The sequence below is a fragment of the Petromyzon marinus genome, chromosome 74 (genome assembly GCF_048934315.1).
Source record: "Petromyzon marinus isolate PM22_M1 ecotype Great Lakes invasive population chromosome 74, UKy_Petmar_22M1.pri1.0, whole genome shotgun sequence".
In the NCBI taxonomy this organism is placed as follows: domain Eukaryota; kingdom Metazoa; phylum Chordata; class Hyperoartia; order Petromyzontiformes; family Petromyzontidae; genus Petromyzon; species Petromyzon marinus.
Genome location: NC_133740.1, coordinates 10,988,106 through 11,015,410, shown reverse-complemented (window position 1 = coordinate 11,015,410; position 27,305 = coordinate 10,988,106). Strand labels below are relative to the sequence as shown.

General features: G+C 47.4%; 1 protein-coding gene across 1 annotated transcript in view; it reads left to right on the top strand.

Annotated features, from left to right (window-relative positions):
• Positions 1–4,790: 4,790 nt before the first annotated feature.
• Positions 4,791–27,305, top strand: part of LOC142907107 (transmembrane emp24 domain-containing protein 5-like) — a 71,838-nt gene continuing 49,323 nt past the window's right edge. Inside the window, exons 1-2 of the mRNA XM_076056193.1 lie at positions 4,791–7,539; positions 10,280–10,377. Of these exons, the coding sequence (XP_075912308.1) occupies positions 7,339–7,539; positions 10,280–10,377 (299 nt within the window). The 5' untranslated portion in view covers positions 4,791–7,338. The remainder of the gene's footprint in view (positions 7,540–10,279; positions 10,378–27,305) is intronic.

Genomic DNA, 27,305 nt, shown 5'->3' with positions numbered 1-27,305 from the left:
TTATTTTCCACACCTGATGATGATTGCTTCTTGTGTTGCAGTCGAAACGTCGTGAGAATTGTATTGTTTTATATTGTTATTATTTTATTATTTCCCTTCTACGTGGTGGTGACTTTGCCGAAACAACCAAGAATATGAATCCCTGCAGTCACGAAAGCTTGAAAATTAAATGTTTATTTCTTTATTTCTCATTTATACATTTTTCATTTATTTGAGACCGGCAAAACCCCAGAGTCCCCAGGGTATCGATTTAAATTATATATTTTTTAATTATCATTACGACACGTGGGGGTGGAAGGAGTCGGTGAGTCCTGATTGGCTGAGAACGTCCGCCGCTCTCATTGGCTGAGCGAACGATGGGCGGGGCGGGGCATTTTGTAAAGAGCTTTTTAATATTTTAGATTTTTGTTTTGTTTATTACGTATATTTTGTTTGTTTCGCTTTAAAGCTTTCGTGACTGCAGGGATTCATATCCTTGGTTCTTTCGGTAAAGTCACCACCACGTAGATAGGGAAATAAAATAAATAAATAATAAACATTAAACATCCTCGCAACGTTTCGATTGCAACACAAGCAATCATTTCATTGTTTTATGTTTTTTTTATTATTTCCCTTCTACGTGACTTTACCGAAAGAACCAAGAATATTTTGTATGTTGTTGTTTGTAATGTTTATCCAGGGCTGCTCCACCCCCCACCCACACCCAGAGCGCTATAACGAGATCGTTGTGATTTCGATTTAAAGCTTTCGTCACTGCAATGATTAATCTTCTTTGGTTCTTTCGGTCGCTTGTGTTGTGGCCGAAACGTCGTGAGAATATTATTGTGTTATTTTATTTTATCAATTTATTATTTTATTCTCATTCTACGTGACTTTACCGAAAGAACCAAAGAAGAGATCGTTGTGATTTCGGGGTCGCGCCCAGCAGGACCCACCCTGGATGATAACTGAAAGTCGAGGGACGAGATGCACGTGGCGGGGTACGGGGAGTTCGTGCAGGCGATGGTGGCCGGGCTGAGAGCATCGACACACCACGCTTGAGATAAACACCACCACCCACCACCCTGTTCAACTACCACCACCACCACCCTGTTCAACTACCACCACCACCACCCTGTTCAACTACCACCACCACCCTGTTCAACTACCACCACCACCCTGTTCAACTACCACCACCACCCTGTTCAACTACCACCACCACCACCCTGTTCAACTACCACCACCACCCTGTTCAACTACCACCACCACACTGTTCAACTACCACCACCACCCTGTTCAACTACCACCACCACCCTGTTCAACTACCACCACCACCCTGTTCAACTACCACCACCACCACCCTGTTCAACTACCACCACCACCACCCTGTTCAACTACCACCACCACCCTGTTCAACTACCACCACCACCCTGTTCAACCACCACCACACACAGTGTTCAACAACCACCACCACACACTGTGTTCAACTACCACCACCACACACTGTTCAACTACCACCACCACCACAGTGTTCAACAACCACCACCACTGTGTTCAACAACCACTACCACCACCACAGTGTTCAACAACCACCACCACCACCACAGTGTTCAACAACCACCACACAGTGTTGAACCACCACCGCAGTGTTCAACAACCACCACCACCACACAGTGTTCAACAACCACCACCACCACCACACACTGTGTTCAACAACCACCACCACCACCACACAGTGTTCAACAACCACCACCACCACCACACAGTGTTCAACTACCACCACCACCACACAGTGTTCAACAACCACTACCACCACACAGTGTTCAACAACCACCACCACCACACACTGTGTTCAACAACCACCACCACCACCACACAGTGTTCAACAACCACTACCACCACACAGTGTTCAACTACCACCACCACCACACAGTGTTCAACAACCACTACCACCACACAGTGTTCAACAACCACTACCACCACACAGTGTTCAACAACCACCACTACCACCACACAGTGTTCAACAACCACTACCACCACACAGTGTTCAACAACCACCACCACCACACAGTGTTCAACAACCACTACCACCACACAGTGTTCAACAACCACCACTACCACCACACAGTGTTCAACAACCACTACCACCACACAGTGTTCAACAACCACCACTACCACCACACAGTGTTCAACTACCACCACCACCACACAGTGTTCAACAACCACTACCACCACACAGTGTTCAACAACCACCACTACCACCACACAGTGTTCAACAACCACTACCACCACACAGTGTTCAACTACCACCACCACCACCACACAGTGTTCAACAACCACTACCACCACACAGTGTTCAACAACCACCACCACCACACAGTGTTCAACAACCACTACCACCACACAGTGTTCAACAACCACTACCACCACCACACAGTGTTCAACAACCACCACCACCACCACTGTGTTCAACAACCACCACCACCACACAGTGTTCAACAACCACTACCACCACACAGTGTTCAACAACCACCACCACCACACAGTGTTCAACAACCACTACCACCACACAGTGTTCAACAACCACTACCACCACCACACAGTGTTCAACAACCACCACCACCACACAGTGTTCAACAAGCACCACCACCACACACAGTGTTCAACAAGCACCACCACCACACACAGTGTTCAACAACCACCACCACCACACACTGTGTTCAACAACCACCACCACCACCACACAGTGTTCAACAACCACTACCACCACACAGTGTTCAACTACCACCACCACCACACAGTGTTCAACAACCACTACCACCACACAGTGTTCAACAACCACTACCACCACACAGTGTTCAACAACCACCACTACCACCACACAGTGTTCAACAACCACTACCACCACACAGTGTTCAACAACCACCACCACCACACAGTGTTCAACAACCACTACCACCACACAGTGTTCAACAACCACCACTACCACCACACAGTGTTCAACAACCACTACCACCACACAGTGTTCAACAACCACCACTACCACCACACAGTGTTCAACTACCACCACCACCACACAGTGTTCAACAACCACTACCACCACACAGTGTTCAACAACCACCACTACCACCACACAGTGTTCAACAACCACTACCACCACACAGTGTTCAACTACCACCACCACCACCACACAGTGTTCAACAACCACTACCACCACACAGTGTTCAACAACCACCACCACCACACAGTGTTCAACAACCACTACCACCACACAGTGTTCAACAACCACTACCACCACCACACAGTGTTCAACAACCACCACCACCACCACTGTGTTCAACAACCACCACCACCACACAGTGTTCAACAACCACTACCACCACACAGTGTTCAACAACCACCACCACCACACAGTGTTCAACAACCACTACCACCACACAGTGTTCAACAACCACTACCACCACCACACAGTGTTCAACAACCACCACCACCACCACAGTGTTCAACAACCACCACCACCACACACTGTGTTCAACAACCACCACCACCACACACTGTGTTCAACAACCACCACCACCACCACACACTGTGTTCAACAACCACCACACTTTGTTGAACCACCACCACAGTGTGTTCAACCACCACTACCACCATCACCACCACCACCACACAAACTGCACTCTGGCTCTGTAGAAAGGAGCTCGAGACTGGGATCGAACCCAGCCGCCTCTCGCTGCTAGGCCCTGGGTCTTCACGCTGATGCCCTCGGAGATGAAATCGATGGAAGTTGTCAAGACCCAGGCAGCTGCTGTGGTTGGAGAGCTCTGTACGTGTGTACGTGTGTGTGTGTACTTGTGTCTGAGTGTGTGTGTACGTGTGTGTGTGTACTTGTGTCTGAGTGTGTGTGTACGTGTGTGTGTACTTGTGTGTGTACTTGTGTGTGTGTGTACTTGTGTCTGAGTGTGTGTGTACGTGTGTGTGTGTGTACGTGTGTGTGAGTGTGTGTGTACGTGTGTGTGTACTTGTGTGTGTGTACGTGTGTGTGTACGTGTGTCTGTGTGTGTGTACGTGTGTACGTGTGTGTGTGTACTTGTGTGTGTGTGTGTGTGTACGTGTGTGTGTACTTGTGTGTGTGTACTTGTGTGTGAGTGTGTGTGTACGTGTGTGTGTGTGTACTTGTGTGTGTGTACTTGTGTCTGAGTGTGTGTGTACGTGTGTGTGTGTACGTGTGTGTGTACGTGTGTGTGTATGTACTTGTGTCTGAGTGTGTGTGTACGTGTGTGTGTGTACTTGTGTGTGTACGTGTGTGTGTGCGTGTGTCTGTGTACGTGTGCGTGTGTGTACGTGTGTGTGTAATTGTGTGTGCGTGCGTGTGTGTGTACTTTGTGTGTGTACGTGTGTGTGTAATTGTGTGTGTGCTTGTGTACGTGTGTATGCGTGTCTGTGTGTACTTGTGTGTGTGTGTTTACGTGTGTGTGTACTTGTGTGTACGTGTGTGTGTGTTTACGTGTGTGTACGTGTGTTTACTTGTGTGTGTGTACGTGCGTACGTGTGTGTGTACGTGTGCGTGTAGGTCAACTCGGCCTCAAATGAGTACCCGGTGCTGTGTGTAAACATCGCCACTGGGGGAGACAAAGGCGGCCGGGCGTGGTGCTGGCCTCCCACCCCCTCGTGTGCCGTTCCGGCCTTCATAGGTGCTACTCGCTAACAGCACTTGCCCCTACAGTCTGTTAAGGCTATATGGGGGATCTTTGTGTTCTAACCGGATGTGTTTGGAATGTTCCACTGATGCCATCGAGACCAACAGCTGACTGCACTTGAGTACCTTGATTCATCTCGTGTGAGTCTGTGGGTCTTTGTGTGAGTCTGTGGGTCTCTGTGTGAGTCTACGGGTCTCTGTGTGAGTCCGTGGGACTCTGTGTGAGTCCGTGGGTCTCTGTGTGAGTCTGTGAGTCTCTGTGTGAGTCTGTGGGTCTCTGTGCGAGTCTGTGGGTCTCTGTGCGAGTCTGTGGGTCTCTGTGTGAGTCTGTGGGTCTCTGTGTGACTCTGCGGGTCTCTGTGTGAGTCTGTGGGTCTCTGTGTGAGTCTGTGTGTCTCTGTGTGAGTGTGACACTCTCTGTGAGTCTCTGTGTGAGTCTGTGGGTCTCTCTGTGCGAGTCTGTGGGTCTCTGTGTGAGTCTGTGGGTCTCTGTGTATGAGTCTGTGGGTCTCTGTGTGAGTGTGACACTCTCTGTGAGTGTCTGTGTGAGTCTGTGGGTCTCTCTGTGCGAGTCTGTGGGTCTCTGTGTGAGTCTGTGGGTCTCTGTGTGAGTCTACGGGTCTCTGTGTGAGTCCGTGGGTCTCTGTGTGAGTCTGTGGGTCTCTGTGTGAGTCTGTGGGTCTCTGTGTGAGTCTGTGGGTCTCTGTGCGAGTCTGTGGCTCTCTGTGTGAGTCTGTGGGTTTCTCTGTGTGTGTCTGTTGGGGCTGTGTGAGTCTGTGAGACTCTCTGTGAGTCTGTGAGTCTCTGTGTGAGTCTGTGGGTCTCTGTGTGAGTCTGTGAGTCTCTGTGTGAGTCTGTGTGTCTCTGTGTGAGTGTGGCACTCTCTGTGAATCTCTGTGTGAGTCTGTGGGTCTCTCTGTGCGAGTCTGTGGGTCTCTGTGTGAGTCTGTGGTCTCTGCGTGAGTCTGTGGGTCTCTGTGTGAGTCTGTGGATCTCTGTGTGAGTCTGTGGGTCTCTGTGTGAGTCTGTGGGTCTCTGTGTATGAGTCTGTGGGTCTCTGTGTGAGTCTGTGGGTCTCTGTGTGAGTCTGTTGGTCTCTGTGTGTGAGTCTGTGTGTCTCTGTGTGAGTCTGTGGGTCTCTGTGTGAGTCTGTGAGTCTCTGTGCGAGTCTGTGGGGCTCTCTGTGAGTCTGTGGGTCTCTCTGTGAGTCTGTGGGTCTCTGTGTGAGTCTGTGGGTCTATGTGTGAGTCTGTGGGACTCTCTGTGAGTCTGTGGGTCTCTGTGTGAGTCTGTGGATCTCTGTGTGAGTCTGTGAGTCTCTGTGTGAGTCTGTGGATCTCTGTGTGAGTCTGTGGGTCTCTGCGTGAGTCTGTGGGTCTCTGTGTATGAGTCTGTGGATCTCTGTGTGAGTCTGTGGATGTCTGTGTGAGTCTGTGGGTCTCTATCTATGAGTCTGTGGGTCTCTGTGTGAGTCTGTGGATCTCTGTGTGAATCTGTGGGTCTCTGTGTGAGTCTGTGGGTCTCTGTGTGAGTCTGTGGGTCTCTGTGTGAGTCTGTGGATCTCTGTGTGAGTCTGTGGATCTCTGTGTGAGTCTGTGGGTCTCTGTGTGAGTCTGTGGGTCTCTGTGTATGAGTCTGTGGGTCTCTGTGTGAGTCTGTGGATCTCTGTGTGAGTCTGTGGGTCTCTGTGTTGAGTCTGTGGGTCTCTCTGTGAGTCTGTGGGTCTATGTGTGAGTCTGTGGGTGTCTCTGTGAGTCTGTGGGTGTTTGTCTGAGTCTGTGGGTCTCTGTTTGAGTCTGTGGGTCTCTGTGTGAGTCTGTGGGTCTCTGTTTGAGTCTGTGGGTTCTCTGTGTGAGTCTGTGGATCTCTGTGTGAGTCTCTGGGTCGCCGTGTGCGTCTGTGGGTCCTCTGTGTGGGTCTCTTGAGTGAGTCTATGGGTCTCTGTGTGAGTCTATGGGTCTCTGTGTGAGTCTATGGGTCTGTGTGTGTCTAACACCACTTGCCCCAACAGTCTGAGGCTACACGGGGGATCTTTGTCTTTGTGTTGTTGGTGGTGAGAGGAACGCTCCCCACCCATCGCGCGTCACGTGGTGGTACAGCCCTACTCGGGACGCATCCGTGTTGCTTCTTGCTTCCCCGCTCACCACTCACTCACCTACCCTGATCGCTCACCACTCACTCACCTACCCTCACCACTCACTCACCTACCCTGATCGCTCACTCACCTACCCTGATCGCTCACTCACCTACCCTGATCGCTCACCACTCACTCACCTACCCTGATCGCTCACTCACCTACCCTGATCACTCACCACTCACTCACCTACCCTCACCACTCACTCACCTACCCTGATCGCTCACCACTCACTCACCTACCCTGATCGCTCACTCACCTACCCTGATCACTCACTCACCTACCCTGATCACTCACCACTCACTAACCTACCCTGATCACTCACCACTCACTCACCTACCCTGATCGCTCACTCACCTACCCTGATCGCTCACTCACCTACCCTGCCCTGCTCACCACTCACTCACCTACCCTGATCGCTCACCACTCACTCACCTACCCTGTTCGCTCACTCACCTATCCCGCTCTCTCACCACTCACTCACTGGGTGACCCCCTCACCTCCTCCCCCTCCCTCCCCCGGGCAGATGGAGCCGCGTGCTCCCCGGCGGGTGGCCCTGCTGGGCTCCGTGTGGCTGGCCCTGCTGGGCCCCGTGTGGCTGGCCCTGCTGGGCCCCGTGCGGGCCGCCTCCCTAGACAAGACGTTCACCTTCTCGGTGGCTGCTGGACAGCAGGAGTGCTTCTCGCAGCCCATGAAGCGAGACGCCATCCTGGAGGTGGAGTTCCAGGTGAGAGGAGCTCGACCTGGTGTGTGCCTCCATCTCTCTCTCTCTCCATCTCTCTCTCTCTCCATCTCTCTCTCCATCTCTCTCTCTCCATCTCTCCCGATCTCTCTCCATCTCTCTCCATCTCTCTCTCTCTCTCTCCATCTCTCTCTCCATCTCTCTCTCCATCTCTCTCTCCATCTCTCTCTCCATCTCTCTCTCCATCTCTCTCTCCATCTCTCTCTCCATCTCTCTCTCCATCTCTCCCCCCATCTCTCCCCATCTCGCTCCATCTCTCTCTTTCTCTCCATCTCTCTCCCCATCTCTCTCCATCTCTCTCCATCTCTCTCCATCTCTCTCCATCTCTCTCCATCTCTCTCCATCTCTCTCCATCTCTCTCTCTCCATCTCTCTCTCCATCTCTCTCCCCATCTCTCTCCATCTCTCTCCATCTCTCTCCCCATCTCTCTCTCCCCATCTCTCTCTCCCCATCTCTCTCTCCCCATCTCTCTCTCTCTCCATCTCTCTCTCCATCTCTCTCTCCATCTCTCTCTCCATCTCTCTCTCCATCTCTCTCTCCATCTCTCTCTCCATCTCTCTCTCCATCTCTCTCTCCATCTCTCTCTCCATCTCTCTCTCCATCTCTCTCTCCATCTCTCTCTCCATCTCTCTCTCCATCTCTCCCCCCATCTCTCCCCATCTCGCTCCATCTCTCTCTCTCTCTCCATCTCTCTCCCCATCTCTCCCCATCTCTCTCCATCTCTCTCCATCTCTCTCCATCTCTCTCCATCTCTCTCCCCATCTCTCTCTCCCCATCTCTCTCTCTCCATCTCTCTCCCCATCTCTCTCTCTCCATCTCTCTCTCTCCATCTCTCTCTCCATCTCTCTCCCTCTCCATCTCTCTGTGGTTTTCACACCTGATGATCGTTGCTTGTGTTGGTAATCGAAACGTCGTGATAATTTAATTTTTATTATTTTATTATTTCCCTTCTACGTGACTTTACCGAAAGAACACAAGGAGCATCCACCCACTTTTCTCGAGCGCGTCAAAGTCGATTCATTACGGGGTGAAATGATCCAGTTTTTACTTTTGAGTGCACATTTAATTGTGTGTGTGTGCACTTGCCCCTACAGTCTGTTGTTACAGGCCACACGGAGGGGGATCTTTGTCTTTGGTCCGTTGCAATGAAAAGACTTGGAGTGTATATTCTTAGCTCTTTCGGTAAAGTCACGGTTGAAGGGAAACAATACAAATAATAAAATATATATAAAACAATAAAAATTCTCACGACGTTTCGACCATAACACAAACGGTCGTCATCAGGTGTGAAAACCAACGGCAAGAAACATTTGAAAGAAGTGGCGGTTTGCATTTATTTATTTTTAAACGGTATCTGTATTTATTTATTTTTATATGCTAAATAAATACAAACAGCGCGTAAAAATAAATAAATAAATGCGGACCGGCGCTTTCAAATGTTTCATGTCGTTGGTTTTCACACCTGATGATGACCGTTTGTGTTACGGTCGAAACGTCGTGAGAATTTTTATTGTTTTATATATATATATATTTTTTTATTGTTTCCCTTCAACGTGACTTTACCGAAAGAGCTAAGAATATGAATTACTGCAGTCACGAAAGCTTTGAATCAAGACTTGGAGTGGTTTATTTGTTTTATTGACTGCTAGCTGTACTACCCGGGCTTCGATTCACCACGCCCGGCCGCCTTTGTCTCCCCCAGTGGCGATGTTTACTAACACACACACCGCACCGGGTTACTCATTTGAGGCTGAGTCCGACCTAGGGGAGGCCCAGGTACCGGTTCAGATAATCGCTGTCACTGGCGGTGTCGGCCGTGAGCGGGACTCGAACTCGGGTCGCCGGGTTCGTAGCACGGCGTTGCGCTAACCACTACGCAGTCCCGTCCCCCCCACACACACACACAGGATAAAGACAAAATCCCCCATGTAGCATGTAGGGGGCAAGCGCTGTTAGCGAGCAGCACCTTAGAAGGCCGGCACGGCACACGAGGGGGTGGGTGGCCAGCACCACGCCCGGCCGGCCGCCTTTGTCTCCACCAGTGGCGATGTTCAGACAACCACAGAAGTTACTCGTTTGAGGCTGAGTCGATCTAAGGGAGGCCCAGGACCGGTTCAAATAATCGTCTCCGGTTGGTGGCCGTGAGCGGGAATCGAACTCGGGTCGCCGGGTTCGTAGCGCGGCGTGGCGCTAACCACTACACTACCGCTCCCCACACACAAACACACACAGATACACACACACCCAGATACACACACCCAGATACACACACACAGACACACACACAGACACACACACACACACAGACACACACAGACACACACACACAGACACACACACAGACACACACACAGACACACACACAGACACACAGACAGCGCGCTAACCGCTACGCTACAATGCGTCACGCTTCCACGTGCGCGGGTCACGTGACACATTTGACGTCACAGCTCACTCGCCGTGCAAAACAAATACGTATTATTGAGCTCCACCCCCCCCCCCCCAAAAAAAATCACAAAACTGTTATTTTTATAACGTTTGCATGGTGTACAGTCTGCAAAGTACCCACATGGCACAAATTTCCAGTTTGTTGCATGTCGGGAAGTACGTTAAAAAATTTTGAACAGACAGCACACAATCACAACTTTGCCTTTTCCACATATGGAGATAACGGAGTCGTTTTTCGTTGTGCGTGCGTCTGGGTGACGTCGCCCCGGCCTGCCAGGTCATCGATGGGGGCGAGCTGGACATCAACTTCGTCGCCGTGTCACCCGGCGGACTCACGGTCGCCCGCGACGAGAGGAAGCAGGACAACACGCATAGGCGAGTGTGGCCTGCACGAGGAAAAGGGGGCATTGCCCGAAACGTCGCCCGTTTGTGTGTCCCATGTTAGTGCAAGTCATGCGCGGGTCTGTGGGCTTCTGTGTGAGCCTGCGGGTCTGTGTGTTAGTCTATGGGTCTGTGTGTTAGTCTATGGGTCTGTGTGTTAGTCTCTGGGTCTGTGTGTTAGTCTATGGGTCTATGTGTTAGTCTCTGGGTCTATGTGTTAGTCTCTGGGTCTATGTGTTAGTCTATGGGTCTATGTGTTAGTCTATGGGTCTATGTGTTAGTCTATGGGTCTATGTGTTAGTCTATGGGTCTATGTGTTAGTCTCTGGGTCTGTGTGTTAGTCTCTGGGTCTGTGTTAGTCTCTGGGTCTATGTGTTAGTCTATGGGTCTATGTGTTAGTCTCTGGGTCTGTGTGTTAGTCTCTGGGTCTGTGTGTTAGTCTCTGGGTCTGTGTTAGTCTCTGGGTCTGTGTGTTAGTCTATGGGTCTGTGTGTTAGTCTATGGGTCTATGTGTTAGTCTCTGGGTCTGTGTGTTAGTCTCTGGGTCTGTGTTAGTCTCTGGGTCTATGTTTTAGTCTATGGGTCTCTGTGTTAGTCTATGGGTCTGTGTGTTAGTCTATGGGTCTGTGTGTTAGTCTATGGGTCTGTGTGTTAGTCTATGGGTCTGTGTGTTAGTCTATGGGTCTGTGTGTTAGTCTCTGGGTCTGTGTGTTAGTCTATGGGTCTATGTGTTAGTCTCTGGGTCTATGTGTTAGTCTCTGGGTCTATGTGTTAGTCTATGGGTCTATGTGTTAGTCTATGGGTCTATGTGTTAGTCTATGGGTCTATGTGTTAGTCTATGGGTCTATGTGTTAGTCTCTGGGTCTGTGTGTTAGTCTCTGGGTCTGTGTTAGTCTCTGGGTCTATGTGTTAGTCTATGGGTCTATGTGTTAGTCTCTGGGTCTGTGTGTTAGTCTCTGGGTCTGTGTGTTAGTCTCTGGGTCTGTGTTAGTCTCTGGGTCTGTGTGTTAGTCTATGGGTCTGTGTGTTAGTCTATGGGTCTATGTGTTAGTCTCTGGGTCTGTGTGTTAGTCTCTGGGTCTGTGTTAGTCTCTGGGTCTATGTTTTAGTCTATGGGTCTCTGTGTTAGTCTATGGGTCTGTGTGTTAGTCTATGGGTCTGTGTGTTAGTCTATGGGTCTGTGTGTTAGTCTATGGGTCTGTGTGTTAGTCTATGGGTCTATGTGTTAGTCTCTGGGTCTGTGTGTTAGTCTCTGGGTCTGTGTTAGTCTCTGGGTCTATGTGTTAGTCTATGGGTCTCTGTGTTAGTCTATGGGTCTGTGTGTTAGTCTCTGGGTCTGTGTGTTAGTCTATGGGTCTCTGTGTTAGTCTATGGGTCTGTGTGTTAGTCTATGGGTCTGTGTGTAAGTCTATGGGTCTGTGTGTTAGTTTATGGGTCTGTGTGTTAGTCTCTGGGTCTGTGTGTTAGTCTATGGGTCTGTGTTAGTCTATGGGTCTATGTGTTAGTCTATGGGTCTCTGTGTGTCTCTGGGTATGTGTGTTAGTCTCTGGGTCTATGTGTTAGTCTCTGGGTCTGTGTGTGTCTCTGGGTATGTGTGTTAGTCTCTGGGTCTATGTGTTAGTCTATGGGTCTGTGTGTTAGGCTATGGGTCTATGTGTTAGTATCGGTCTGTGTGTTAGTCTATGGGTCTGTGTGTTAGTCTATGAGTCTGTGTTAGTCTATGGGTGAGTCTATGGATCTGTGTTAGTCTCTGGGTCTATGTGTTAGTCTATGGGTCTCTGTGTGTCTCTGGGCATGTGTGTTAGTCTCTGGGTCTATGTGTTAGTCTTAGTCTTTGGGTCGCTATGCGAGTCTGCGGATCTGAGTCTGTGGGTCTATGTGCGAGTCAAGAAATCTGTGCGAGTTTGTGGGTCCCTGTGCGAGTCTACAAATCTCTGGGTGAGTTAAGAAATCTTTATGTGAGCCTATGGGTATCTTGAGTCTATAAATCTCGGTATTCGTCTCTGGCTCCGAGTATATGGCTCAGTGCGAGTCTATGGATCTGTGTTAGTCTCTGGGTCTGTGTGTTAGTCTCTGGGTCTATGTGTTAATCTATGCGTCTGTGTTAGTCTCTCGGTGAGTCTATAGATCTGTGTTAGTCTCTGGGTCTATGTGTTAGTCTCTGGGTCTATGTGTTAGTCTATGGGTCTATGTGTTAGTCTATTGGTCTCTGTGTGAGTCTATTGGTCTCTGTGTGAGTCTATGGGTCTTTGTGTTAGTCTCTGGGTTTATTTGTGAGTCTATGGGTCTCTGTGTTAGTCTATGGGTCTGTGTTAGTCTATTGGTCTATGTGTTAGTCTCCGGGTCTATGTGTTAGTCTATGGGTCTGTGTTAGTCTATGGCTCTCTGTGTGAGTCTATTGGTCTCTGTGTGAGTCTATGGGTCTTTGTGTTAGTCTCTGGGTTTATTTGTGAGTCTATGGGTCTCTGTGTTAGTCTATGGGTCTGTGTTAGTCTATTGGTCTATGTGTTAGTCTCCGGGTCTATGTGTTAGTCTATGGGTCTGTGTTAGTCTCTGGGCATGTGTGTTAGTCTCTGGGTCTCTGTGTGAGTCTATGGATCTGTGTTAGTCTCTAGGTCTATGTGTTAGTCTCTGGGTCTATGTGTTAGTCTCTGGGTCTATGTGTTATTCTAAGGGTCTATGTGTTAGTCTATGGGTCTGTGTGTTAGTCTCTGGGTCTGTGTGTTAGTCTCTGGGTCTGTCTGTTAGTCTCTGGGTCTACGTGTTAGTCTATGGGTCTGTGTTAGTCTCTGGGTCTATGTGTTAGTCTCTGGGTCTGTGTTAGTCTCTGGGTGAGTCTATGGATCTGTGTTAGCCTCTGGGTCTATGTGTTAGTCTCTTGGTCTATGTGTTAGTCTCTGGGTCTATGTGTTAGTCTCTGGGTCTATGTGTTAGTCTATGGGTCTGTGTGACTCTGCGGGTCTATGTGTTAGTCTATGGGTCTATGTGTTAGTTTCTGGGTCTGTGTTAGTCTCTGGGTCTCTGTGTGAGTCTATGGATCTGTGTTAGTCTCTGGGTCTATGTGTTACTCTCTGGGTCTATGTGTTAGTCTATGGATCTGTGTTAGTCTCTGGGTCTAATGTGTTATTCTCTGGGTCTACGTGTGAGTCTATGGGTCTCTGTGTGAGTCTATGGGTCTGTGTGAGTCTATGGGTCTCTGTGTGAGTCTATGGGTCTCTGTGTGAGTCTATGGGTCTCTGTGTGAGTCTATGGGTCTCTGTGTGAGTCTATGGGTCTCTGTGTTAGTCTATGGGTCTGTGTTAGTCTATGGGTCTATGTGTGAGTCTCTGGGTCTATGTGTTAGTCTTTGGGTCTATGTGTTAGTCTATGGGTCTGTGTTAGTCTCTGGGTATGTGTGTTAGTCTCTGGGTCTCTGTGTGAGTCTATGGGTCTCTGTGTGAGTCTATGGGGCTCTGTGTTAGTCTATGGGTCTGTGTTAGTCTATGGGTCTATATGTTAGTCTCTGGGTCTATGTGTTAGTCTTTGGGTCTGTGTGTTAGTCTCTGGGTATGTGTGTTAGTCTCTGGGTCAATGTGTTCGTCTCTGGGTCTATGTGTTAGTCTCTGGGTCTGTGTTAGCCTCTGGGTCTGCGTTAGTCTCTGGGTCTATGTGTTAGTCTCTGGGTCTGTGTGTTAGTCTCTGGGTCTATGTGTTGCTCTCTGGGTCTATGTGTTAGTCTCTGGGTCTGTGTTAGTCTCTGGGTCTGTGTTAGTCTCTGGGTCTATGTGTTAGTCTCTGGGTCTGTGTGTTAGTCTCTGGGTCTGTGTTTTCGTCTCTGGGTTTGTGTTAATCAATGGGTCTATGTGTTAGTCTCTGGGTCTGTGTGTGAGTCTATCGATCTGTGTTTGTCTCTGGGTCTATGTGATATTCTCTGGGTCTATGTGTTAATCTCTGGGTCTATGTGTTACTCTATGGGTCTGTGCTAGTCTCTGGTTCTATGTGTTAGTCTCTGGGTCTATGTGTTAGTCTCAGGGTATGTGTTAGTCTCTGGGTCTGTGTGTTAGTCTCTGGGTCTATGTGTTAGTCTCTGGGTCTATGTGTTAGTCTATGGGTCTATGTGTTAGTCTATGGGTCTTTATTAGTCTCTGGGTCTGTGTTAGTCTCTGGGTATGTGTGTTAGTCTTTGGGTCTATGTGTTAGTCTCTGGATCTGTGTTAGTCTCTGGGTCTATTTGTTAGTCTGTGGGTCTATGTGTTAGTCTCTGGGTCTATGTGTTAGTCTCTGGGTCTGTGTGTTAATCTCTGGGTCTGTGTGTTAGTCTATGGGTCTGTGTGTTAGTCTCTGGGTCTATGTGTGGGTCTGTGTTAGTCTCTGTGTTAGTCTATGGGTCTGTGTTAGTCTATGGGTGAGTCTATGGATCTGTGTTAGTCTCTGGGTCTATGTGTTAGTCTATGGGTCTCTGTGTGTCTCTTGGTATGTGTGTTAGTCTCTGGGTCTATGTGTTAGTCTCTGGGTCTGTGTGTGTCTCTGGGTATGTGTGTTAGTCTCTGGGTCTATGTGTTAGTCTATGGGTCTGTGTGTTAGGCTATGGGTCTATGTGTTAGTATCGGTCTGTGTGTTAGTCTATGGGTCTGTGTGTTAGTCTCTGGGTCTATGTGTTAGTCTATGGGTCTATGTGTTAGTCTCTGGGTCTGTGTGTGTTTCTGGGTATGTGTTAGTCTCTGGGTCTATGGGTTAGTCTATGGGTCTATGTGTTGGTCTATGGGTCTGTGTTAGTCTCTGTGTATGTGTGTTAGTCTCTGGGTCTATGTGTTATTCCCTGGGTCTGTGTGTCTCTGGGTATGTGTGTTAGTCTGTGGGTCTTTGTGTTAGTCTATGAGTCTGTGTGTTAGGCTATGGGTCTATGTGTTAGTATCGGTCTGTGTGTTAGTCTATGGGTCTGTGTTAGTCTATGGGTCTTTGTTAGTCTATGGGTCTGTGTTAGTCTATGGGTGAGTCTATGGATCTGTGTTAGTCTCTGGGTCTATGTGTTAGTGTATGGGTCTCTGTGTGTCTCTGGGTATGTGTGTTAGTCTCTGGGTCTATGTGTTAGTCTTAGACTTTGGGTCGCTATGCGAGCCTGCGGATCTGAGTCTGTGGGTCTATGTGCCAGTCAAGAAATCTGTGCGAGTTTGTGGGTCTCTGTGCGAGTCTACAAATCTCTGGGTGAGTTTAGAAATCTTTACGTGAGCCTATGGGTCTCTTGAGTCTATAAATCTCTGTATTCGTCTCTGGCTCCGAGTATATGGCTCAGTGCGAGTCTGTGGGTCTGTGTTAGTCTCTGGGTCTATGTGTTAGTCTCTTGTTCTATGTGTTAGTTTCTGGGTCTGTGTTAGTCGCTGGGTCTCTGTGTGAGTCTATGGATCTGTGTTAGTCTCTGGGTCTATGTGTTAGTCTATGGGTCTCTGTGTGAGTCTATGGGTCTCTGTGTGAGTCTATGGGTCTCTGTGCGAGTCTATGGGTCTCTGTGTTAGTCTATGGCTCTGTGTTAGTCTCTGGGTCTGTGTGTTAGTCTCTGGGTCTATGTCTTAGTCTATGGGTCTATGTGTAAGTCTATGGGTCTGTGTTAGACTCTGGGTGAGTCTATGGATCTGTGTTAGTCTCTGGGTCTACGTGTTAGTCTCTGGGTCTATATGTTAGTCTCTGGGTATGTGTGTTAGTCTCTGGGTCTATGTGTTAATCTATGGGTCTGTGTTAGTCTCTCGGTGAGTCTATAGATCTTTGTTAGTCTCTGGGTCTGTGTTAGTCTCTGGGTCTATGTGTTAGTCTATGGGTCTATGTGTTAGTCTATGGGTCTCTGTGTGAGTCTATGGGTCTGTGTTAGTCTATGGCTCTCTGTGTGAGTCTATTGGTCTCTGTGTGAGTCTATGGGTCTTTGTGTTAGTCTCTGGGTTTATTTGTGAGTCTCCGGGTCTATGTGTTAGTCTATGGGTCTGTGTTAGTCTCTGGGCATGTGTGTTAGTCTCTGGGTCTCTGTGTGAGTCTATGGATCTGTGTTAGTCTCTAGGTCTATGTGCTAGTCTCTGGGTCTATGTGTTATTCTATGGGTCCATGTGTTAGTCTATGGGTCTGTGTGTTAGTCTCTGGGTCTGTGTGTTAGTCTATGGGGCTGTGTTAGTCTCTGGGTCTATGTGTTAGTCTCTTGTTCTATGTGTTAGTCTCTGGGTCTATGTGTTAGTCTCTGGGTCTATGTGTTAGTCTATGGGTCTCTGTGTGAGTCTATGGGTCTGTGTTAGTCTATGGCGCTCTGTGTGAGTCTATTGGTCTCTGTGTGAGTCTATGGGTCTTTGTGTTAGTCTCTGGGTTTATTTGTGAGTCTATGGGTCTCTGTGTTAGTCTATGGGTCTGTGTTAGTCTCTGGGCATGTGTGTTAGTCTCTGGGTCTCTGTGTGAGTCTATGGATCTGTGTTAGTCTCTAGGTCTATGTGTTAGTCTCTCGGTCTATGTGTTAGTCTCTGGGTCTATGTGTTATTCTATGGGTCTATGTGTTAGTCTCTGGGTCTATGTGTTATTCTATGGGTCGATGTGTTAGTCTATGGGTCTGTGTTAGTCTCTGGCTCTATGTGTGAGTCTATGGATCTGTGTTAGTCTCTGGGTCTATGTGTTAGTCTCTTGTTCTATGTGTTAGTCTCCGGGTCTATGTGTTAGTCTCTGGGTCTATGTGTTAGTCTATGGGTCTCTGTGTGAGTCTATGGGTCTGTGTTAGTCTATGGCTCTCTGTGTGAGTCTATTGGTCTCTGTGTGAGTCTATGGGTCTTTGTGTTAGTCTCTGGGTTTATTTGTGAGTCTATGGGTCTCTGTGTTAGTCTATGGGTCTGTGTTAGTCTATGGGTCTATGTGTTAGTCTCCGGGTCTATGTGTTAGCCTATGGGTCTGTGTTAGTCTCTGGGCATGTGTGTTAGTCTCTGGGTCTCTGTGTGAGTCTATGGATCTGTGTTAGTCTCTAGGTCTATGTGTTAGTCTCTGGGTCTATGTGTTAGTCTCTGGGTCTATGTGTTATTCTATGGGTCTATGTGTTAGTCTATGGGTCTGTGTGTTAGTCTCTGGGTCTGTGTGTTAGTCTCTGGGTCTGTGTGTTAGTCTCTGGGTCTATGTGTGAGTCTATGGATCTGTGTTAGTCTCTGGGTCTATGTGTTATTCTCTGGGTCTATGTGTTAGTCTCTGGGTCTATGTGTTAGTATGGGTCTATGTGTTAGTCTCTGGGTCTGTGTGTTAGTCTCTGGGTCTATGTCTTAGTCTATGGGTCTATGTGTAAGTCTATGGGTCTGTGTTAGACTCTGGGTGAGTCTATGGATCTGTGTTAGTCTCTGGGTCTATGTGTTAGTCTCTGGGTCTATATGTTAGTCTCTGGGTATGTGTGTTAGTCTCTGGGTCTATGTGTTAATCTATGGGTCTGTGTTAGTCTCTCGGTGAGTCTATAGATCTGTGTTAGTCTCTGGGTCTGTGTTAGTCTCTGGGTCTATGTGTTAGTCTATGGGTCTATGTGTTAGTCTATGGGTCTCTGTGTGAGTCTATGGGTCTGTGTTAGTCTATGGCTCTCTGTGTGAGTCTATTGGTCTCTGTGTGAGTCTATGGGTCTTTGTGTTAGTCTCTGGGTTTATTTGTGAGTCTCCGGGTCTATGTGTTAGTCTATGGGTCTGTGTTAGTCTCTGGGCATGTGTGTTAGTCTCTGGGTCTCTGTGTGAGTCTATGGATCTGTGTTAGTCTCTAGGTCTATGTGTTAGTCTCTGGGTCTATGTGTTAGTCTCTGGGTCTATGTGTTATTCTATGGGTCCATGTGTTAGTCTATGGGTCTGTGTGTTAGTCTCTGGGTCTGTGTGTTAGTCTATGGGTCTGTGTTAGTCTCTGGGTCTATGTGTTAGTCTCTTGTTCTATGTGTTAGTCTCTGTGTCTATGTGTTAGTCTCTGGGTCTATGTGTTAGTCTATGGGTCTCTGTGTGAGTCTATGGGTCTGTGTTAGTCTATGGCTCTCTGTGTGAGTCTATTGGTCTCTGTGTGAGTCTATGGGTCTTTGTGTTAGTCTCTGGGTTTATTTGTGAGTCTATGGGTCTCTGTGTTAGTCTATGGGTCTGTGTTAGTCTATGGGTCTATGTGTTAGTCTCCGGGTCTATGTGTTAGTCTATGGGTCTGTGTTAGTCTCTGGGCATGTGTGTTAGTCTCTGGGTCTCTGTGTGCGTCTATGGATCTGTGTTAGTCTCTAGGTCTATGTGTTAGTCTCTGGGTCTATGTGTTAGTCTCTGGATCTATGTGTTATTCTATGGGTCTATGTGTTAGTCTCTGGGTCTATGTGTTATTCTATGGGTCGATGTGTTAGTCTATGGGTCTGTGTGTTAGTCTCTGGGTCTACGTGTTAGTCTATGGGTCTGTGTTAGTCTCTGGGTCTATGTGTGAGTCTATGGATCTGTGTTAGTCTCTGGGTCTATGTGTTAGTCTCTTGTTCTATGTGTTAGTCTCTGGGTCTATGTGTTAGTCTCTGGGTCTATGTGTTAGTCTATGGGTCTCTGTGTGAGTCTATGGGTCTGTGTTAGTCTATGGCTCTCTGTGTGAGTCTATTGGTCTCTGTGTGAGTCTATGGGTCTTTGTGTTAGTCTCTGGGTTTATTTGTGAGTCTATGGGTCTCTGTGTTAGTCTATGGGTCTGTGTTAGTCTATGGGTCTATGTGTTAGTCTCCGGGTCTATGTGTTAGCCTATGGGTCTGTGTTAGTCTCTGGGCATGTGTGTTAGTCTCTGGGTCTCTGTGTGAGTCTATGGATCTGTGTTAGTCTCTAGGTCTATGTGTTAGTCTCTGGGTCTATGTGTTAGTCTCTGGGTCTATGTGTTATTCTATGGGTCTATGTGTTAGTCTATGGGTCTGTGTGTTAGTCTCTGGGTCTGTGTGTTAGTCTCTGGGTCTGTCTGTTAGTCTCTGGGTCTATGTGTGAGTCTATGGATCTGTGTTAGTCTCTGGGTCTATGTGTTAGTCTCTGGGTCTATGTGTTAGTCTCTGGGTCTATGTGTTAGTATGGGTCTGTGTGTTAGTCTCTGGGTCTGTGTGTTAGTCTATGGGTCTGTGTTAGTCTCTGGGTGAGTCTATGGATCTGTGTTAGTCTCTTGTTCTATGTGTTAGTCTCTGGGTCTATGTGTTAGTCTCTGGGTATGTGTGTTAGTCTCTGGGTCTATGTATTAGTCTATGGGTCTGTGTTAGTCTCTGGGTATGTGTGTTAGTCTCTGGGTCTCTGTGTGATTCTATGGATCTATGTTAGTCTCTGGGTCTATGTGTTAGTCTCTGGGTCTATGTGTTAGTCTATGGGTTTATGTGTTAGTCTCTGGGTCTGTGTGTGTCTCTGGGTATGTGTGTTAGTCTCTGGGTCTATGTGTTAGTCTATGGGTCTGTGTGTTAGTCTATGGGTCTGTGTGTTAGTCTCTGGGTCTGTGTGTTAGTCTATGGGTCTATGTGTTAGTCTATGGGTCTGTGTTAGTCTCTGGGTATGTGTGTTAGTCTCTGGGTCTATGTGTTAGTCTCTGGGTCTGTGTGTGTCTCTGGGTATGTGTGTTAGTCTCTGGGTCTATGTGTTAGTCTATGGGTCTGTGTGTTAGGCTATGGGTCTGTGTGTTAGGCTATGGGTCTATGTGTTAGTATCGGTCTGTGTGTTAGTCTATGGGTCTGTGTTAGTCTATTGGTCTATGTGTTAGTCTCCGGGTCTATGTGTTAGTCTATGGGTCTGTGTTAGTCTCTGGGCATGTGTGTTAGTCTCTGGGTCTCTGTGTGAGTCTATGGATCTGTGTTAGTCTCTAGGTCTATGTGTTAGTCTCTGGGTCTATGTGTTAGTCTCTGGGTCTATGTGTTATTCTAAGGGTCTATGTGTTAGTCTATGGGTCTGTGTGTTAGTCTCTGGGTCTGTGTGTTAGTCTCTGGGTCTGTCTGTTAGTCTCTGGGTCTACGTGTTAGTCTATGGGTCTGTGTTAGTCTCTGGGTCTATGTGTTAGTCTCTGGGTCTGTGTTAGTCTCTGGGTGAGTCTATGGATCTGTGTTAGCCTCTGGGTCTATGTGTTAGTCTCTTGGTCTATGTGTTAGTCTCTGGGTCTATGTGTTAGTCTCTGGGTCTATGTGTTAGTCTATGGGTCTGTGTGACTCTGCGGGTCTATGTGTTAGTCTATGGGTCTATGTGTTAGTTTCTGGGTCTGTGTTAGTCTTTGGGTCTCTGTGTGAGTCTATGGATCTGTGTTAGTCTCTGGGTCTATGTGTTACTCTCTGGGTCTATGTGTTAGTCTATGGATCTGTGTTAGTCTCTGGGTCTAATGTGTTATTCTCTGGGTCTACGTGTGAGTCTATGGGTCTCTGTGTGAGTCTATGGGTCTGTGTGAGTCTATGGGTCTCTGTGTGAGTCTATGGGTCTCTGTGTGAGTCTATGGGTCTCTGTGTGAGTCTATGGGTCTCTGTGTGAGTCTATGGGTCTCTGTGTTAGTCTATGGGTCTGTGTTAGTCTATGGGTCTATGTGTGAGTCTCTGGGTCTATGTGTTAGTCTTTGGGTCTATGTGTTAGTCTATGGGTCTGTGTTAGTCTCTGGGTATGTGTGTTAGTCTCTGGGTCTCTGTGTGAGTCTATGGGTCTCTGTGTGAGTCTATGGGGCTCTGTGTTAGTCTATGGGTCTGTGTTAGTCTATGGGTCTATATGTTAGTCTCTGGGTCTATGTGTTAGTCTTTGGGTCTGTGTGTTAGTCTCTGGGTATGTGTGTTAGTCTCTGGGTCAATGTGTTCGTCTCTGGGTCTATGTGTTAGTCTCTGGGTCTGTGTTAGTCTCTGGGTCTGCGTTAGTCTCTGGGTCTATGTGTTAGTCTCTGGGTCTGTGTGTTAGTCTCTGGGTCTATGTGTTACTCTCTGGGTCTATGTGTTAGTCTCTGGGTCTGTGTTAGTCTCTGGGTCTGTGTTAGTCTCTGGGTCTATGTGTTAGTCTCTGGGTCTGTGTGTTAGTCTCTGGGTCTGTGTTTTCGTCTCTGGGTTTGTGTTAGTCAATGGGTCTATGTGTTAGTCTCTGGGTCTGTGTGTGAGTCTATCGATCTGTGTTTGTCTCTGGGTCTATGTGATATTCTCTGGGTCTATGTGTTAATCTCTGGGTCTATGTGTTACTCTATGGGTCTGTGCTAGTCTCTGGTTCTATGTGTTAGTCTCTGGGTCTATGTGTTAGTCTCAGGGTATGTGTTAGTCTCTGGGTCTGTGTGTTAGTCTCTGGGTCTATGTGTTAGTCTCTGGGTCTATGTGTTAGTCTATGGGTCTATGTGTTAGTCTATGGGTCTTTATTAGTCTCTGGGTCTGTGTTAGTCTCTGGGTATGTGTGTTAGTCTTTGGGTCTATGTGTTAGTCTCTGGAACTGTGTTAGTCTCTGTGTCTATTTGTTAGTCTGTGGGTCTATGTGTTAGTCTCTGGGTCTATGTGTTAGTCTCTGGGTCTGTGTGTTAATCTCTGGGTCTGTGTGTTAGTCTATGGGTCTGTGTGTTAGTCTCTGGGTCTATGTGTGGGTCTGTGTTAGTCTCTGTGTTAGTCTATGGGTCTGTGTTAGTCTATGGGTGAGTCTATGGATCTGTGTTAGTCTCTGGGTCTATGTGTTAGTCTATGGGTCTCTGTGTGTCTCTTGGTATGTGTGTTAGTCTCTGGGTCTATGTGTTAGTCTCTGGGTCTGTGTGTGTCTCTGGGTATGTGTGTTAGTCTCTGGGTCTATGTGTTAGTCTATGGGTCTGTGTGTTAGGCTATGGGTCTATGTGTTAGTATCGGTCTGTGTGTTAGTCTATGGGTCTGTGTGTTAGTCTCTGGGTCTATGTGTTAGTCTATGGGTCTATGTGTTAGTCTCTGGGTCTGTGTGTGTTTCTGGGTATGTGTTAGTCTCTGGGTCTATGGGTTAGTCTATGGGTCTATGTGTTGGTCTATGGGTCTGTGTTAGTCTCTGTGTATGTGTGTTAGTCTCTGGGTCTATGTGTTATTCTCTGGGTCTGTGTGTCTCTGGGTATGTGTGTTAGTCTGTGGGTCTTTGTGTTAGTCTATGAGTCTGTGTGTTAGGCTATGGGTCTATGTGTTAGTATCGGTCTGTGTGTTAGTCTATGGGTCTGTGTTAGTCTATGGGTCTTTGTTAGTCTATGGGTCTGTGTTAGTCTATGGGTGAGTCTATGGATCTGTGTTAGTCTCTGGGTCTATGTGTTAGTGTATGGGTCTCTGTGTGTCTCTGGGTATGTGTGTTAGTCTCTGGGTCTATGTGTTAGTCTTAGTCTTTGGGTCGCTATGCGAGCCTGCGGATCTGAGTCTGTGGGTCTATGTGCCAGTCAAGAAATCTGTGCGAGTTTGTGGGTCTCTGTGCGAGTCTACAAATCTCTGGGTGAGTTTAGAAATCTTTACGTGAGCCTATGGGTCTCTTGAGTCTATAAATCTCTGTATTCGTCTCTGGCTCCGAGTATATGGCTCAGTGCGAGTCTGTGGGTCTGTGTTAGTCTCTGGGTCTATGTGTTAGTCTCTTGTTCTATGTGTTAGTTTCTGGGTCTGTGTTAGTCGCTGGGTCTCTGTGTGAGTCTATGGATCTGTGTTAGTCTCTGGGTCTATGTGTTAGTCTATGGGTCTCTGTGTGAGTCTATGGGTCTCTGTGTGAGTCTATGGGTCTCTGTGCGAGTCTATGGGTCTCTGTGTTAGTCTATGGCTCTGTGTTAGTCTCTGGGTCTGTGTGTTAGTCTCTGGGTCTATGTCTTAGTCTATGGGTCTATGTGTAAGTCTATGGGTCTGTGTTAGACTCTGGGTGAGTCTATGGATCTGTGTTAGTCTCTGGGTCTACGTGTTAGTCTCTGGGTCTATATGTTAGTCTCTGGGTATGTGTGTTAGTCTCTGGGTCTATGTGTTAATCTATGGGTCTGTGTTAGTCTCTCGGTGAGTCTATAGATCTGTGTTAGTCTCTGGGTCTGTGTTAGTCTCTGGGTCTATGTGTTAGTCTATGGGTCTATGTGTTAGTCTATGGGTCTCTGTGTGAGTCTATGGGTCTGTGTTAGTCTATGGCTCTCTGTGTGAGTCTATTGGTCTCTGTGTGAGTCTATGGGTCTTTGTGTTAGTCTCTGGGTTTATTTGTGAGTCTCCGGGTCTATGTGTTAGTCTATGGGTCTGTGTTAGTCTCTGGGCATGTGTGTTAGTCTCTGGGTCTCTGTGTGAGTCTATGGATCTGTGTTAGTCTCTAGGTCTATGTGTTAGTCTCTGGGTCTATGTGTTATTCTATGGGTCCATGTGTTAGTCTATGGGTCTGTGTGTTAGTCTCTGGGTCTGTGTGTTAGTCTATGGGGCTGTGTTAGTCTCTGGGTCTATGTGTTAGTCTCTTGTTCTATGTGTTAGTCTCTGGGTCTATGTGTTAGTCTCTGGGTCTATGTGTTAGTCTATGGGTCTCTGTGTGAGTCTATGGGTCTGTGTTAGTCTATGGCTCTCTGTGTGAGTCTATTGGTCTCTGTGTGAGTCTATGGGTCTTTGTGTTAGTCTCTGGGTTTATTTGTGAGTCTATGGGTCTCTGTGTTAGTCTATGGGTCTGTGTTAGTCTATGGGTCTATGTGTTAGTCTCCGGGTCTATGTGTTAGTCTATGGGTCTGTGTTAGTCTCTGGGCATGTGTGTTAGTCTCTGGGTCTCTGTGTGAGTCTATGGATCTGTGTTAGTCTCTAGGTCTATGTGTTAGTCTCTGGGTCTATGTGTTAGTCTCTGGGTCTATGTGTTATTCTATGGGTCTATGTGTTAGTCTCTGGGTCTATGTGTTATTCTATGGGTCGATGTGTTAGTCTATGGGTCTGTGTGTTAGTCTCTGGGTCTACGTGTTAGTCTATGGGTCTGTGTTAGTCTCTGGGTCTATGTGTGAGTCTATGGATCTGTGTTAGTCTCTGGGTCTATGTGTTAGTCTCTTGTTCTATGTGTTAGTCTCTGGGTCTATGTGTTAGTCTCTGGGTCTATGTGTTAGTCTATGGGTCTCTGTGTGAGTCTATGGGTCTGTGTTAGTCTATGGCTCTCTGTGTGAGTCTATTGGTCTCTGTGTGAGTCTATGGGTCTTTGTGTTAGTCTCTGGGTTTATTTGTGAGTCTATGGGTCTCTGTGTTAGTCTATGGGTCTGTGTTAGTCTATGGGTCTATGTGTTAGTCTCCGGGTCTATGTGTTAGCCTATGGGTCTGTGTTAGTCTCTGGGCATGTGTGTTAGTCTCTGGGTCTCTGTGTGAGTCTATGGATCTGTGTTAGTCTCTAGGTCTATGTGTTAGTCTCTGGGTCTATGTGTTAGTCTCTGGGTCTATGTGTTATTCTATGGGTCTATGTGTTAGTCTATGGGTCTGTGTGTTAGTCTCTGGGTCTGTGTGTTAGTCTCTGGGTCTGTGTGTTAGTCTCTGGGTCTATGTGTGAGTCTATGGATCTGTGTTAGTCTCTGGGTCTATGTGTTAGTCTCTGGGTCTATGTGTTAGTCTCTGGGTCTATGTGTTAGTATGGGTCTATGTGTTAGTCTCTGGGCCTGTGTGTTAGTCTCTGGGTCTATGTCTTAGTCTATGGGTCTATGTGTAAGTCTATGGGTCTGTGTTAGACTCTGGGTGAGTCTATGGATCTGTGTTAGTCTCTGGGTCTATGTGTTAGTCTCTGGGTCTATATGTTAGTCTCTGGGTATGTGTGTTAGTCTCTGGGTCTATGTGTTAATCTATGGGTCTGTGTTAGTCTCTCGGTGAGTCTATAGATCTGTGTTAGTCTCTGGGTCTGTGTTAGTCTCTGGGTCTATGTGTTAGTCTATGGGTCTATGTGTTAGTCTATGGGTCTCTGTGTGAGTCTATGGGTCTGTGTTAGTCTATGGCTCTCTGTGTGAGTCTATTGGTCTCTGTGTGAGTCTATGGGTCTTTGTGTTAGTCTCTGGGTTTATTTGTGAGTCTCCGGGTCTATGTGTTAGTCTATGGGTCTGTGTTAGTCTCTGGGCATGTGTGTTAGTCTCTGGGTCTCTGTGTGAGTCTATGGATCTGTGTTAGTCTCTAGGTCTATGTGTTAGTCTCTGGGTCTATGTGTTAGTCTCTGGGTCTATGTGTTATTCTATGGGTCCATGTGTTAGTCTATGGGTCTGTGTGTTAGTCTCTGGGTCTGTGTGTTAGTCTATGGGTCTGTGTTAGTCTCTGGGTCTATGTGTTAGTCTCTTGTTCTATGTGTTAGTCTCTGGGTCTATGTGTTAGTCTCTGGGTCTATGTGTTAGTCTATGGGTCTGTGTGACTCTGCGGGTCTATGTGTTAGTCTATGGGTCTATGTGTTAGTTTCTGGGTCTGTGTTAGTCTTTGGGTCTCTGTGTGAGTCTATGGATCTGTGTTAGTCTCTGGGTCTATGTGTTACTCTCTGGGTCTATGTGTTAGTCTATGGATCTGTGTTAGTCTCTGGGTCTAATGTGTTATTCTCTGGGTCTACGTGTGAGTCTATGGGTCTCTGTGTGAGTCTATGGGTCTGTGTGAGTCTATGGGTCTCTGTGTGAGTCTATGGGTCTCTGTGTGAGTCTATGGGTCTCTGTGTTAGTCTATGGGTCTGTGTTAGTCTATGGGTCTATGTGTGAGTCTCTGGGTCTATGTGTTAGTCTTTGGGTCTATGTGTTAGTCTATGGGTCTGTGTTAGTCTCTGGGTATGTGTGTTAGTCTCTGGGTCTCTGTGTGAGTCTATGGGTCTCTGTGTGAGTCTATGGGGCTCTGTGTTAGTCTATGGGTCTGTGTTAGTCTATGGGTCTATATGTTAGTCTCTGGGTCTATGTGTTAGTCTTTGGGTCTGTGTGTTAGTCTCTGGGTATGTGTGTTAGTCTCTGGGTCAATGTGTTCGTCTCTGGGTCTATGTGTTAGTCTCTGGGTCTGTGTTAGTCTCTGGGTCTGCGTTAGTCTCTGGGTCTATGTGTTAGTCTCTGGGTCTGTGTGTTAGTCTCTGGGTCTATGTGTTACTCTCTGGGTCTATGTGTTAGTCTCTGGGTCTGTGTTAGTCTCTGGGTCTGTGTTAGTCTCTGGGTCTATGTGTTAGTCTCTGGGTCTGTGTGTTAGTCTCTGGGTCTGTGTTTTCGTCTCTGGGTTTGTGTTAGTCAATGGGTCTATGTGTTAGTCTCTGGGTCTGTGTGTGAGTCTATCGATCTGTGTTTGTCTCTGGGTCTATGTGATATTCTCTGGGTCTATGTGTTAATCTCTGGGTCTATGTGTTACTCTATGGGTCTGTGCTAGTCTCTGGTTCTATGTGTTAGTCTCTGGGTCTATGTGTTAGTCTCAGGGTATGTGTTAGTCTCTGGGTCTGTGTGTTAGTCTCTGGGTCTATGTGTTAGTCTCTGGGTCTATGTGTTAGTCTATGGGTCTATGTGTTAGTCTATGGGTCTTTATTAGTCTCTGGGTCTGTGTTAGTCTCTGGGTATGTGTGTTAGTCTTTGGGTCTATGTGTTAGTCTCTGGAACTGTGTTAGTCTCTGGGTCTATTTGTTAGTCTGTGGGTCTATGTGTTAGTCTCTGGGTCTATGTGTTAGTCTCTGGGTCTGTGTGTTAATCTCTGGGTCTGTGTGTTAGTCTATGGGTCTGTGTGTTAGTCTCTGGGTCTATGTGTGGGTCTGTGTTAGTCTCTGTGTTAGTCTATGGGTCTGTGTTAGTCTATGGGTGAGTCTATGGATCTGTGTTAGTCTCTGTGTATGTGTGTTAGTCTCTGGGTCTATGTGTTATTCTCTGGGTCTGTGTGTCTCTGGGTATGTGTGTTAGTCTGTGGGTCTTTGTGTTAGTCTATGAGTCTGTGTGTTAGGCTATGGGTCTATGTGTTAGTATCGGTCTGTGTGTTAGTCTATGGGTCTGTGTTAGTCTATGGGTCTTTGTTAGTCTATGGGTCTGTGTTAGTCTATGGGTGAGTCTATGGATCTGTGTTAGTCTCTGGGTCTATGTGTTAGTGTATGGGTCTCTGT